General features: G+C 42.4%; 1 protein-coding gene across 1 annotated transcript in view; it reads left to right on the plus strand.

The window, feature by feature from the left end:
* Nucleotides 1-15,569, plus strand: part of Cfap52 (cilia and flagella associated protein 52) — a 45,416-nt gene that overhangs the window by 28,867 nt on the left and 980 nt on the right. The window contains exons 9-13 of the mRNA XM_077110634.1: nt 4,898-5,046; nt 8,443-8,588; nt 11,093-11,244; nt 13,867-13,969; nt 14,943-15,054. Of these exons, the coding sequence (XP_076966749.1) occupies nt 4,898-5,046; nt 8,443-8,588; nt 11,093-11,244; nt 13,867-13,969; nt 14,943-15,054 (662 nt within the window). The remainder of the gene's footprint in view (nt 1-4,897; nt 5,047-8,442; nt 8,589-11,092; nt 11,245-13,866; nt 13,970-14,942; nt 15,055-15,569) is intronic.

A 15,569-nucleotide genomic window follows, 5' to 3' on the forward strand; every position in this document is an offset into this window, starting at 1 on the left:
TATATATATATCTTCTTATCCTTATTGACTTCTAGTCTACTTGTTTCATTAGTGACTGAGAGAAATGTTAAAAGTCTCAAGCCATGAATGAAGATTTCTTCCTTTATTTCCACCAGTTTTTGCTTTGTACATTTTGAAATTCTGTTAATTAGGAGTCGTAAATTATTTGTCATCTTCCTGCTGTCTTGACATTTTTATAATTATGTGTTCTTCTTCATCTTTAGTAATTCTGTTTGATTTAAAGTGTGTTTTGTATGATAATATTATTTTTTAATTTTTTTTACTTTTTGGTATTGGTGATTGAGCCCAGGGACACTTTACCACTGAGCCATATCCCCAGTCCTTTTTATTTTTTAATTTGAGATGGGGCTCCCTAAATTCCTGAGGCTAGCCTCTAACTTGCGAGTCTCCTGCCTCATCCTCCTGAGTCATTGTGATTATAGGGGTGTGCCACAATGCCTGGCTCTTTTGTATGATATTAATATGCATACTCAACCTTTCTCTTTTCATGATATATACTTTTATCCTATTATTGACCATATATATTTATATTTAATATGCATCTCTTGAAATAGTATATAATTGATTCTTGATTTTCTATTCAGTCCAAAAAATCTCTGCTTTTAGCTGGGTGCCATGGCAAATGCCTGTAATCCCAGTGGGTCAAAAGGCTGAGGCAAGAGGATCACAAGTTCAAAGCCAGCCTCAGCAAAAGTGAGGTACTAAGCAACTCAGTGAGACCCTGTCTCTAAATAAAAAACAAAAAAGGGGTGGGGATGTGACTCAGTGGTCAAGTGCCCCTGAGTTCAATCCTTGGTATCAAAAAAGAAAAAGAAAAAGAAAAATCCCTGTTTTATATTTGGAATATCTAGTGCACTTACATTTAGTGTAATTTGTTTTCTTCTTCACCCATTATTTGTTCTGTTGCATCTTAGCTGCTTCCTCTTGTGTCAATTAACTTTTTTCGACATTTTACTACTTAATTACTCTATTGGCTTTCTAGCTATATATCTGTGCATTGGTTTTTTTTAGTGGTTGCTCTAAGGATGGCAGTATATACTTTTAATATAGTCTACTTAGAGTAAACATTAAATTACTTCAAGTAAAATAAAATATAAGAATCTGATGACAGTACCTTTCTTTTAGATCTCACATATTTCCTTCTTACCTACTTGGGAAATGTATCCATTGATACAATATTATAATTTTGGCTTTAAATAATCACAAATATTTTAAGGAAATTAAGAAATGAAATTTTTTAAAAAATGCATGTGCATGTGTTTATCTACAAGAATTTCTGATACTCTTCATTCATTTTTATAGAGCTACTTGCCATCTGTTATCTTTCCCTCTCAGCCTAAGAACTTTAGCATTTGAATACATCATTCCAGTGCCTTCTGGATCTATGGTTTCTAATGAAGAGTCATTCTGTATTCTCACTACTATTCCCCTCTTTGTAATGTGTCACTTTTTATCTATTTTCAAGATTATCTCTTTGTTTTTGCCTTTTGTCAGTTTGATTCTGAAGTGTCTTTCTCTTTGTGTTTATCCTGCTAGGAGTTTATTAAGCTTTTTGAATTTGTAAACTGATGTTTTCCACCAAATTGAGAAGGTTTCAGCCATTATTCTTAAAAAAAAAAAAATTCACCCTTTCTAAATCCTATCTTCCTGAGATTCAAATTATACATGTTGAAAAAATTGATATTTTCCCATGAGTTTCTTTCTTCCTTCCTTCTTTCCTTCCTTTCTCTCTCTCTCTCTCTCTCTCTCTCTCTCTCTTCTTTCTTTCTTGTGTGTGGTGCTAGGGATTGAACTCAGGACCTTGTACATGCAAGGCAAGCACACTACTGCTGCCCCTCACAGGAGGCTGGTGAGAGAGAGCCAGCACGTTTGAAGTGGGCTTTCATTGGGGGGACCCTTGTTCTTAGAAAGTTCTATCCAAAAAAGTGTTACAAGGGACAGGTAAGTGTAAATCAACCCAAGGGGTGTCACCTACATCTAAAGACACACCCTCAACTTCCTGAACTGAATCAATGCCCAAGTCATTATGAAATGTAGTGATGGGTCAGAGCCTAGAGCCTCTTGTGTCAGAATGGAAGGCGTGGGTCATTCAGAGTGCTCCCCACACTCTATCCACTGAGCTAGGTCCCCAGCCCTTCCCATTGGTTTCTCAGGTTGCTCATTTCTCTTTCTTCTTTTTCCATTTTATAATTTCTATTATATCTGCTTCAAGTCCGTAGATTCTTTCACCATCTCCAAATAAGCCCATATAGTAAATTTATTTCAGTTTTTGTACTTTTTGCCTATAGAAGAAATATAATTGTCACAAAATACATAATCATAATACATTCATAATTTCTAGTTCTCTGATGAGATTACCTGTGTGCTTATTGATATTATAGTTTCCCTTAATATTTTGAATATATTTAAAAGTTGTAAGTAGTCACTTTGAAGATCTGTCAATCTAATCCTTGGGTCTGCTTGGAGTCAGTTTCTTTTCTTTTTTTCTTTTTTTTTCTTTTCATGCTGGGAATTGAATATTGAATCTGGGACCTCACACATGCTAAACATGTGTGCTCTACCACTGCACTGCACCCCCAACCCAGGATCAGTTTTTTTTTGACCGCCTTTTCCTGAATCACATTGTCCTGGTTCTTTGCGTATCGGGGAGTTTTTCACTGAAAACTTGCCATTACATACAATATGTTGTAGCAACTGTGTTCTCCAGGGATCACTGGCCTGGATTCAAACTGCAAATTTTGTCTTCCCCATGGTGTGCACAAGCTGATATTCCTGTTGCTCCCCCACGGCAGTGTTTCAGCCTGACCCTGTGTTCCCCTGTGAGCTTGCCCTGTTATGCAGCAACCAAAGGGTTCATGCAGAGATGAAGCTATCCTTTCCATGATTTATGAGTCACTGAAAATATATTTATATCTACCTCTAACTCTCTATCTTCATTTTGTGGGATTTTAAATGGGAAGGAGGGAGCCCGTGGACCTAGTGCATCTTCATGCTCCAGTTGGGTTGGTTCTTTCTGGACCTTAATCGCTCTGATTCTAAATTCAGTACAGTTTCCTACTTGCTTGGCTCATTTTCAGATTAGGCCCAAGTGATTGCCTGAGATTGCTGAAGAAGGGGATTGCCCATCAAGGGTGGGGAACTGGGAAAGTTCTCTAGGGGCATTCTTTTTCATGATAAAGGATTTTCATGAGCCTCTGGTATGTCTCATTAAAAGCCCCTTCTGGACTGGGGCTTTTAATGAGCCCCAGTGTGGCTCAGTGGTAGAGCTGCTTGTCTAGCATGTGTGAGGCACTGGGTTCGATTCTCGGCACCGCATGTAAATAAATAAATAAATGTCCATCGACAACAACAACAGAAAAAGAGCTCCCTTCCCCAAAGGAGGAGCTCATTCATTGAAGGCACTATCTGATATAAAACAGGTCTTATTTTTTAAAATCCATTAATTCTAACATAGGGTTGAGTGGGTCTCTGTCTATCAGGACTGTCTGGCAGAAGCTCCACTGCAGTTCCTGCCTGCCTCTGACCCGTATCCTTTCTAAGTTACTGGTCCTGCTCATAATTTTAATTCTGAGCTAAATGTGTAGAAGGGATCCCCTTAATTTTTCTATTAATTGCAAACCAAGTGGATCTTAAAATAAGAGAGAGGTGCTCCCCCCTCCTTTTTTTTTTAAGAGAGAGAGAGAGAATTTTTTTTAATATTTATTTTTTAGTTTTCGGTGGACACAACATCCTTATTTTATTTTTTTATGTGGTGCTGAGGATCGAACCCAGCACCCCACACATGCCAGGTGCGCATGCTACCGCTTGAGCGACATCCCCAGCCCATCTCTTTCCCTTTTTAAAATATGTTTGTGAAGAAATGTAGAAAATGCTTGAGAAGTGCTTACATCTAAAGGGTAGCTTTGGTCTCTGCCGAGACTAGCTTGAAACTTCTAAACTAGGTAGTTTACTCTCTTCCAACACACCCCTTTTTCTTATCAAAGATTATGGATAACTCATGTATATTGATAATTTATAGTCTATGTACAAATTACTTTTTATTTTTCTTTTGAGCCTGACAGACAATTCCTCTGGGGTACTCTTCTTTGTCTATAATCTCATACTTTCTGATAACTAACCAAAGAAGGGTCTTGGGTTATCTGCATATGTGAATTCTATCACCATTGTCATTTTCTTCCTTGAAATTTTAATTAGCTGGGTACAATGGTGCATGCCTGTAATTCCAGTGACTCAGGAGGCTGAAGCAGGAAGATTGCAAGTTCAGAGCCAGCCTCAGCAATTTAGCAAGGCCCTAAGCAATTTAGTGAGACCCTTGTCGCAAAACTAAAAATAAAAAGGGCTAGGGTTGTAGTTCTGGGGTAAAAGTATCCCTGGGTTCAATCCCCAGTAACAAAAACAAAACAAAACAAAAAAGACATTTAAATAAATTTTTCTACTTTATAGGAAAGGGTGTCCTTGTTTATTATAGATATGCAATGGGATATATTTATCTCAAGAAATGCTACTCACCAAGTGTATACAACTCATCAAGTTTCAATATGCACGGCCTTTTGTGTCAACTGTACCGCAATAAACTTATTTTTTAAAAATGAAATGTTGCTATTCTACAGTCCACAAAGATTTAGATTTCAAATTGACTTTCTTCTTTAGCAACTTGGTCCCAATCCTTTCTGAAGGAAAAGAACTACAAAAGATGTTCACAGATAGTTTGAGGGCATCCAATGCCAGTTCACACAAGGGATCTCTAAGATCACCAAGCCTTGGGGGAATCAGCATCTAAAATACCCCCTGCCCTCCATCGCACCACATCCGCCTCTGAGAAACACTGTGAGTCTTTTTCGGCTGCCTCTCTCATCTCTCGATGGCTTCTTTGCAGTGGCACTGCTGAGCTATTTGCCACCTGTGCCAAGAAAGACATCAGGGTGTGGCACACGATGTCCAACAGGGAGCTGCTGCGGATCACTGTGCCCAACATGACCTGCCATGGCCTTGACTTCATGAGAGATGGCAAGAGCATCATTTCAGGTGACCTCTCCCTGCTAAGGTTCTGCCCTGCCTGTCTCTCCCGGAGGTGGCCGGCCTTCTCCCCTGGGGCTGTTCTCCCTTGGACTTGTGTCTACCTTTCTAAATATACCTCTGTCTCTGTCTTGGGGAAGAAAAAAGATTCAGCCCAGCCCCTGCTGTGGGTTCCATCTGTGTCCCTCTGTCCCCACTAGTCGTTATGTGAAGATACCCTGGGACAGCCTCCCACTGTCCTCCCCTCTTTGCTTCTCCTCAGCCTATCCTCAAAGTCCCCTTCCAGCTGGGAGATTGTCTGAGCTAGGAAGAACCAAATAAGCAATTTTTCTTCTCTCCAATCGTTGCGTACAACCGATCTTTCTCTCAGTAGGGAAATTGAGTAATCCAATTTTGAAATGGATTTGAGGCTTTCGTGATTACAGGTCTCTTGGGTGAGAATCCTTTTTGTTGTACAATCCTTTTTGTTGTAAAAAACCAGACTCAAAACTAAGTTATGATTTGCCGCAGTCCGGCTGCAGCAAAATATCCGGGGGGGGGGGGTGACGAACAACTTGTGTACGTTGATGCAGCAGGAGTGGAAGCCGTTTATTGTAGAATAAGAGCGGTATTTATACATTTTACACAGCTTATCTAATTAGCATAAAATAGATACAGCAGTCAACCAATAAGGAATCTCCACACTTAATGGCTTGCTTTTGTTACTTTACAAACCACTCCCTCTGGCATTTGGCCAGGCGCCATCCAGACTTGTTTACTGACTCTAACATTTCTCTGGCAAAATAACAGGTGCCAATCTGACTTGTTTACAGACCTTAGCAATGATTCAAAGGGAACTTTTTCAACCCAATTTATGCCGGAGTACTTTTAACACATATTATAGATGCCATGATATTCCACCTCTAAATACTTGAGTATAATCTAAAAAATCTAAAAATATTATCCTATGAAAGGATAATTTATTAAGATTATTTTATGTTTAATCCACATGCAAATTTCTCCAGTGGTCAATAAGTAAATTTTACTGGGTCACATGGATGAAGGTCATGTTCATCTTCAGGCGCAGCTACGAAATTGACAGCAGGAACCCATCTTAGTCCTTTTTTTTTTTTTGGTTCTGTTCCCCACCCACCTGCATTTCTTCTCCACAGAGTCACCAGGAGCTCTTGGTTTACTTATGTTCCACCAAGAGCTGACAAATCCACAGGTCCGACAGCTTGGAGTGTGGGCTGGGGTGTAGCACAGTGGTAGAGCACTTATGGATAACTTATATATATTGATAATTTATATTCTATGTACAAGCAAGAACCTGGCTTTCCCCAGCACCAAAACAAGCAAACAAAAATCTTGGAGCTGTTACTGCCTCTGCTTTTCCTCTTGGGTCCACATCCCTGCCCTGGTGGCTCTCATTTGAAGGTATATCAAAGTTCCATCACTTCTCACCTCTACCCTCATCTCAGCCACCATCATCTCTCCCCGAAGTGACTCCAGCAGCTTCCTACCAGAGCTCTGTGCTTCAACTCCTGCCCTGTCTATTCTCAACACAGAAGCCAGAAATCTGTCTTAAAATGCTAAGTCAGGGCTTAGGGCATGGCTCAGGGGTAGAGTGATTGCCAATCCCCAGCCCTGCAAAATGAAACAAAATGCAATGTTAATTCAGATCATTGACATTTATAGGGCTCAAAAGTCTCTTACCCTCTGAAAGACAAAGTCCCAGTTGGGGTGGGGGGCTCAGGGAAAGTGATATAGAGAAAACTGAAGCAGTAGGTTGGGCAGATGTAGTTACTGCAAAGGCCCTACACAACTTTCTCTCCTCTCCCACATCTACCTTCTTGCCTTTGGTTTCTTTTTCTTTTCTTTTCCTTTCCTCCCTCTCTCCCTCCCTTCCTTCCTTCCTTCCTTCCTTTTTTTTTTTTTTTTTTTTTTGTGCCAGGGATTGAACTGAGCCTTGCTTTACCACTGAGCTACACCCCCAGCCCTTCTTATTTTTTAAAATTTTGATCCAGGGTCTTGCTAAGTTGCTGAGGCTGGCCTTGAACTTGCAATCCTCCTGCCTCAGCCCCCCCAAGATGTTGAGATTATAATCTCTGGCCTGAAATCACAGGCACCAGGAGCTCTGATGTTTTTCTTACTGCCTCCCCTCTCCAGCCATACTTGCTTCTTTGGTCTTCCTTAAACAACCAAGCATAGGGCTTTTCTCTGGCCATTCGATCTTCATGAAATGTCGCTCCCCCCAAACACCCCCAAGGTTTCCTCCCCCATGCTTTCACTTCCTCAAATCTTCACTGTAATGGGATCTATCTACCTTGAGCATCCTGTTTCAAATTGCTAAGGTCAAGAGGTGACACTAAAGCTGATGAGAAGTTTCCAGCCATGAAAAGACATGGGGGTGGGGGGAGGCATTCCAGGCAGAAGGAACAGCAAGTGCAAAGGCCACTGGGTAGGAAGTCACTTGGTATATTTGAGGCATAACAAGGAAGTCAGCGTGTCTGGAGCTTAGTGATTACAGTTGGGGTGGAGCCTCAGGGAGATGGAAGAGGTGGGTGGGTTGTTACTAGTTACTGTGCAGGATAAAGAATTTGGATTTTCATTCTAGGTACAGTTAGAAGCACTTTGAGATGTTCTTGATCAGGAAGGTGACCTGGTTTCACAAAGGTCATGGGGCGGGGAGACAGTTAATTCCAATTCCTGTATAGATGACTGCTTAGAAGCAACAGTGGAGGGCCAGGGAGAAAACTGGTAAAATAATCCCGGAGAGAGGTGACTGTGGCTTGGATAGGGAGCTGCCAGCGGAGGGGTTGAAAGACGGTCAAGTTGCGGGTGTTTCTAACAGTAGAGGGGATGGGACTTGCGGATAGTCTGGCTGTCAGATTAGGTTGGGTGGCTGGATAGAGAGGAATCAAGAATAACCCCGAGGTTCTGGGCTTCAGCAGCTGGCTGGATGATGGTGGAGACTTATTACTAAGATGGGAAAGATGGCGAGAAAGGGGGGAGGAACATCAGATTTAAAGGTGGGGTGTGGGTGGCAAGCCGCTAGCTTTGGGGATTATTAATAACATCCCGCGTATCACATGGACTAGTTGTGTGTGCTTGGCTGCGGCTCATGGAGAGGTGGGAGCCGTCCTTCCTCCTCCCTCCTCTCCCCACTTGCCCTCACCTGGCCTGGGACGCACCTGTGGGCAGGTTCAACCTGGAGGGACCCCTCCTTTCCCTCAGCCAGGTGTGAGTGGTTTGTTGCATCAGGGCTTCTGGTTCCTGGGAAGTGGGTGGTGGCTGGCTGTCCGTTCCCTCCAGACCACTCCTCTGCACTCGGACTCCGGTTCAGGGCGCAGGGGAGCCTCGGTCTGCAGAAGGGAGGCCTGCGCCGACCCCTGAGGCCTTCTTTCTGTCTTCCTCCCATGCCAGCTTGGGACGACGGGAAAATCCGCGCCTTCGCCCCCGAGACGGGCCGGCTGATGTATGTCATTAACAGCGCGCACAGGATCGGAGTGACTGCCATCGCGACCACCAGTGACTGTAAAAGGGTCATCAGTGGCGGTGGGGAAGGGGAGGTATTGTTCTTGAAAGCAGATTATTATTACTATTATTAATTATTATTATTTTAAAAACCCATCAGTTTGAGTAACTAACTCATAGGACACCATCTATTTGATTTTTTAACATGTACCTAAACTAGGAGTCAGGCAGGGCCAAATTAGAATTTTGATGAGACTCTAAAATATATCACCAATTAAAGTTATAATAGCATAAATAGACATCAATGTACTTGTTTACATACAGGATATTTAAGGTACAAATATGAAAGCACTCTATATGGAATCAAGTTATGGATCCAAACTGATTTATTGGTTTATTCACATACTTGTTCTTTCCTCTGAGAACCATAGTTGTATACTTTATCTTTTCTTTCTCCTTCTTTCCTTCCTTCCTTCCTTCCTTCCTTCCTTCCTTCCTTCCTTCCTCCTCCTCCTCCTCCTCCTCCTCCTTCTTCTTCTCCTTCACTCTCTCTCTCTCTCTCTTTCTCCCCCTCTCCCTCTTTCTCCCCACCCCTACTTTCTTTTTCCTTTTTGGTACCAGGGATTGAACCCAGGGATGCTCTACCCATGAACCACACCCCTAGTTCTTTTTACTTTTATTTTGAAACAGGGTCTCACTCAGTTGCTGATATTGGCCTCAAACTTTTGATCCCCCTGCCTCGGCCTCCAGTGTCGCTGGGATTACAGACGTGCACCATGATGCCCAGTTACTTTTAAAAAAATCTTTTAACACAGATGATATTTTTAGAATCAATTCTTTAATACCCCAGACATTCCGGCCATGGTTTTAAAAGGATTACACTCCATCTTTTCCTTTCATCGTTCCCAGGTGTCTGAAACACCTTTCACTTTCTTGATTCTGTTAGGGTCTCTTCCCCTCCATTCCCCAGCCATTTAAAAAAACTCCTAAATCCTTCCCTGTGTCTATACTGGGCATTCTCTTCTCCTTTCTCAGTTCTCATTGGAAGAATTTATCAGAGAGAAGAAAGATCTTGAGGGAGCCATTCACAGAATTTAGGCAATTCAGATGAATGCTGGGGCTCAAGTTTCACTTCTTCACTTCCACTGTGTGACCCAGGCACGTGCTTTAACCTCACTGCCTCAGTTTCCTGAAGTATAAAGATAATGATACTCCTAACCCCCCCCCAACCCTGCAGTAATGGGTATCACACATGCTAGGCAAGTGCTCTACCACCAAGCTCCATCCCCAGCCCTTTGTATTTTGAGACTGGTTCTTGCTAAATTGATGAGGCTGGCTTCTAGCTGTGAGCCTCCTGCCTCAGTCTCCTGTGCAGCAGAAATTACAGGTGTGAGCACCACACCTGGCCTCATTTTCTTTACTTTGACAATGTAGGAAGCTCTTAAAAAGGCTTTCATTACTTCAATTAAGACTATTTCCCCTTATCATGTCCAATCAAGTTCAGTCTGTTATTATTTATCCTAACATTAGTTTTTAACCTAGTGTTCACCTGGACCACTGTTCTTTCCCTGTCTTGTACGATGTGTATGCAATGGTTGTGCTCTCCTCCTTCTCCCTGGTTCTGACAAAGGTACCCAAAGCTCACACAGGATAGCACTCGACCACTGAGCTACATCATTCCTAGCTCTCTGTTCTTTTTCATAAATCTATCATATTCATTCTAAGGTGTGAGCATCTGATTGTCTTACTGTTATCTGATGTCATTGTAACAGCCTCTATCTATTAAAAGACTTACTGTAATAACTAAAGAACTTTCATATATGGTTTTTTAAATTCCAATTAGGGTGTCATGTTTATTGTTTAGAAATATGTGTAGGTTGTCGTATTACCTGTGGATTTCATTTCAGAACAGACAGGACAAAATATTTGTAAAAGAAAATGGGTGCTGGGTTTTGTAGGGTTTTAAATTATTAAAATTGAACAGCTGATGTGAATGTTTAAAAGTGGCTGCGGGTACCCAAGAAATTTCCTGATGGCACCAGAAATTTGAGAGCAATATTCAGCAGAAATGAGTAGACATAATATCTCGCTGGGTTTAGCAGAGGCCCTTGCATTATTGATTTTCCTAGTGAGTGTCTGATAAGAAACAGGCATAGGATCCTTGGTGGCATATTCCAAGCTCTGTGGGAGATGATCACATCTTACGTGGGAATATTTCTGCCCTTCAGTCAGAGCATTCTAACCCACCTCACCCAACTGAGAGGAGAATAGGAAATTCAAAAGCCAACTCACATACACACAGCACAGGTGAAAAGTCTCCTGGGATCTTTTTTATCCCTTTCAAAGTCCCAAGTTTGTAGCCCGTTGTGGTGGCACACACCTGTAATCCTAGCAACTCAGGAGGCTGAGGCAGGAGGATCGTAAGTCTGAGGCCAGCCTCAGCAACTTAGTGAGACCACGCCTCAAGATAAAAAATGAGAAGGGCTGGGAGTGTGGCTTAGTGGTAAAGCATCCCATGAATTTCATCTCTAGTACCAAAAATAAACAATGAAACAAAGTTCCCAACTGGTATTGAGAGCATGCTCTTGGGACCTTTCAGGTGAGAGTGTGGCAGATAGGTTGCCAGACCCAGAAACTGGAGGAGGCCTTAAAGGAGCACAAGTCCTCTGTGTCCTGCATCCGGGTGAAGAAGAACAATGAGGAGTGTGTCACTGCCAGCACCGATGGGACTTGCATCATTTGGGACCTCGTGTAGGTACCTGGGTTGGGGAGGATGGCAAGACCCATGCAAAACCCAATCGTGTCTGTATTTTACTGAGCATGAGCAGAGACTCCAAAGGAGGGTGGATTTAACAGTAAAGGGAGGTTCCGCAGAAGCCCTTGGCCTCCATGACTGTCCGTGGTTTAGAGATGCTGGTGGGAAGACGTGAATATCAGGAGTTTCTGTAGAGACACAGAAGTAGCCAAGCATGATTTAACTTGCCCTTACTCCAACTTTAAATGTTCCAAAGAAGGGGCTGGGGTTGTGGCTCAGTGTTAGAGCACTTGCCTTGCATGTGTGAGGCACTGGGTTCAATTCTCAGTACCACATGTAAATAAATGAATAAAATAAAGATCTGTCAACAACTAAGAAAAACAAATTTTAAAAAAATGTTCCAAAGAAAAGGAACAAGGGAAATAAGTAATGCAAGCAGTTCCTCCCAACATTCTGCTCAGTCATGTGAAGTCCTGGATGAGCTTGCCATGGGAGGGAGGTACAGGAGAGGCATGAATTTGTCCTTCCCCTTGGTTGGCCACATTCCCAGAGAACTCTCATACTATGAGCATATCACATCTCCATGGAATGTGATAACTCCAAACTAACCAGGCCAAGGCATGTGAACAGGAGTTAAGTCAAGAATTTTCAAAGGTGATTTTTAACTTTCTTTCTTTTCTTTTTTTTTTTTTTTTTTTGGTACTGGGTATTGAACCAGGGTGCTTTACCACTGAGATGCATCTCTCTCTCTCTCTCTCTCTCTCTCTCTCTCTCTCCTCCTTCCTTCCTGCCTCCCTCCCTCCCTCCTTCTCTCCCTCCCTCCCTCCTCCCTCCCTCCCTCCCTCTTTCCTTCTTTCTTTCTTTCTTTCTTTCTTTCTTTCTTTCTTTCTTTCTTTCTTTCTTCTCTCTTTTTCTTCCCACTGGAGGTTGAACCCCAGGGCTACTCTACCCCTGAGCCATCTCCCCAGCTCTTTTGACTTTTATATGGAGGGAGGGTCTCATAAGTTGCTTAGGTTCACCTGGAACTTGCTATCCTCCTTCCTCAACTTCCCGAGTTGCTGGGATTGCAGGTGTGCACCCCTGCACCCCACTTGCAGTATACGTTTTTATTTTGGAACCACACCCCACCTCCCAAGCTCTCCCCTCATCTACCCACCCATCACCCCGCTACCACTCTTGGGACTCTCTGCAGCTGTAAAACTACACAAGAGAGACTAAAAATAAGTCAAAAATGGTGGGGGGAGATTTGGTGAAAGAATATGAAATGTTTTGAATGGAGAGAAGGGATTGAGGACTGAAGGCAAAGACAGGGTTAATACATTAAAGAACAAAAAGGAAAGCAAGCCTCTGTCTTCTAGCCCAGCATGTCTCCTTGATCCCTGATCCCCTGGAGATGTTCCCCAAATGTAGATTTTGATGTAATAGGTTTAGAGTGGCACCTGAGATTCTGCAATTCTAATAAGCTTCCAAGTGATAATTCTGGTCCAAGAACCATACTTATAGAAAGGATCAGTCTACCCTTGACCTTCAACATTGGGAAAATTTGCAGCCAGAAGGGAGTGTCTAAACTATGCATGGTCTGTGTCCACTTCACATCCTTAAAGACTTCCAACTGGGTAGCAGGAATATTTTGCTCATTTGTGCCCAAACCTTTTAAAACACTCAGCTCAGATACCACATCTGAAAACTTCCATAAAGAGGAGAAACTGGCGGAAGGTACATTTTTTTTTTTTTTAAACCAGGAGAGCCTGGCCTGTAAACTGGACCCGTAGAAGAAGAAACAATCTTAACATCTTGGTACAGGTTGAATACCCCAACAAACATAAAAACCCCAAATCCAAAGTGCTCTGAATCTGAATCTTTCTTAGCTTTGTGTCAGCATTCAAAAAGTTTGAAATTTTAAGAGCATTCCAGATTTCAGAGTTTCAGATTAGGGATGACTTGTAAAGTCTATGCAATATTCCCAAATCCTTCAAAATTCCAAAATGCAAACTATTTCTGGTCTTAAGTGTTCTGGATAAGTGATACTCAACCTGTATAGCATCCAAGACAGAGATTTCTAAACAGTTAAAACAGAACAGTCAGTTGACAAGCTGGTTTCAGATACACATCTGGGACCCCATCCCACCTACTGAGTCCAACTGCCTAGGGGTGGGCCCAATAATACCCATTAAAAAGATTCTTCCCCACACTGAGCTACTCCTATAAAGGGAACTCCACTTAGCTCCAAATGTTGGCCTGGAGAATCAACTACACTGTGCAGGACATAGTGGGCTGGCTCTAAATTCAGCCTCTTCTTTTTTTTTTTTTTTTACTGGAACTTGAGGATTCTCATAAGGTTTTATGCTGTCTATAGAAAAGGGCCCCTGCTATCTGTCCAACATCATCTGACAGTCGCTGATGGATGTGTTGAGAGGTATCCATACAGAAGTAGAAAGGCAGTGTAACCAGAAGTCTATTTTGAAGAAATGCAAATGCTACCCTGATGAGCAGGGTGAGAACTTTGAGACAGATTAACCACCCCAAGTCTAAGCTTATACCAAATGCAGTTTGAATACTAAATACATTTTCTAGGGAAGAGAAAGTTGAGATTCACAGCTTTTGAATCTACTTTTCAGGCGTCTTAGGAGAAATCAGATGATCCTGGCCAATACCCTATTCCAGTGTGTTTGTTATCATCCTGAAGAATTCCAGATCATCACCAGTGGGACAGATAGAAAGGTAAGCACAGTTGGCCTTCTGTTTCTGAGGGTTTTAGGCCCACAGATCCATGGTGTATCAAAAATACTTTGAAAAAAAAAATTTATCGGTATTGAACATGTACACATTTTTTTCCCTTGCCATTATTCTCAAAACTGTACAGGAGAATTTGCATAGGTTCTATGCAAATACTATTCCATTTTATATAAGGGGCTTGAGCATCCTCATATCTTGGTATCCACGGGGGGATCCTGGAACCAACCTTCCTGGCTGATAGCTACTATAAAAGTCTCCCTGCTTTCAATACCTTACTCTCTCTACCCCTATTATGTTCCCCTTTCTAGGAGGGAACCAACATTATATTTGTCCATAAATCACACCCTATGGAATATTTTGCTGCTTTGGAGCAGAAGGGGAGGTTGGGAATGGATGTGTAGGTCCAGGAAGAGGGAGGATCCAACCACAGCAGGGAGGTGGCTTTGAAAGGCCCAGGCTCCAGAACTCGGGGGTGGGGGTGTGGGGGTGTGGTGGGGGGGTGTGGGGGGGTGTGTGTGCTCATTCCCTACTCTTCTCCCCAGCTGGAAGGGAGGCACTTCCTCTCCCACCTGCTCTGCAGCTTTTCAGTCCTCCTCTCGGTCCTCCTCTTGGTGCAGAAGCAGAACCATGAGTGGTTCTTTATTTTACATTTTGCTACAGACTCAATCTGCTTGGTCTTATCAAAAGCTCTTTCTGTCACAATCTCAGTTTATCAGCATATCAACATTCCCTTTAAATAGCATGCAAATTTAAAAAGGAATACTAAAAATATTAAAATGGTTTCTCCACCCCCTGCTGTAGCCTATTTATAATTTCAGCCCATACCATCCCATGGTGTATTTTCGCTTCCTTCTATATAAAGTAGAGCCATCTTTTGTTAGCATGTGTGTGTGTGTGTGTGTGTGTGGATGATTCCACTGAGCTGAATCCTGCCTAATGCTTTTTTCCTGAATTCCAGATTGCTTACTGGGAAGTATTTGATGGGTCAGTCATCAGAGAGTTGGAAGGTTCTTTGTCTGGGTCAATAAATGGTATGGATATCACCCAGGAAGGAGTGCACTTTGTCACAGGTTGGTCCTGGATTAGAAAAGAAAGCCAAGCTTGGCTTATTTAGATGGGAATGGTGGGGGTGGACTCTCTTGTGGGAGGCAATTTGGAAGAGCTGGCAAAAGGGTCTCAAGGGCAGTTTGGTTAGACTCAGATCTGAAGACAGCAGCCAATTTGTTCTGGAAGGGAAAGATCCAGAAGACACATTCAATGAGAGGAAACATTTGCAGAGGAGACTTAAGGACACAAATAACAGCTAAGTCTTATATTGCTGGGTTTGCTTTGTGTGGTGGGTATGGATGACTGGAATGGACATTTAAAGTGTCCTGGGTTGTCCAGTTGCTTCCTTCACTGTGTTCTACTGAAGTCCTAAATACCAGTCTTTTCATTCCCTTTTATTCTTGAATGCTATAATGTGTCCCTACCTCCAATAAATGAATTAACCATTATTCAAGGGAGCATTAACTACACAATATGATGACTGGAACAATATCAACATAACTTCCTGCCAGTCTGATTGATTCTTCAGGACATTAAC

Source organism: Callospermophilus lateralis, chromosome 11 (assembly GCF_048772815.1).
Source record: "Callospermophilus lateralis isolate mCalLat2 chromosome 11, mCalLat2.hap1, whole genome shotgun sequence".
In the NCBI taxonomy this organism is placed as follows: Eukaryota; Metazoa; Chordata; class Mammalia; order Rodentia; family Sciuridae; genus Callospermophilus; species Callospermophilus lateralis.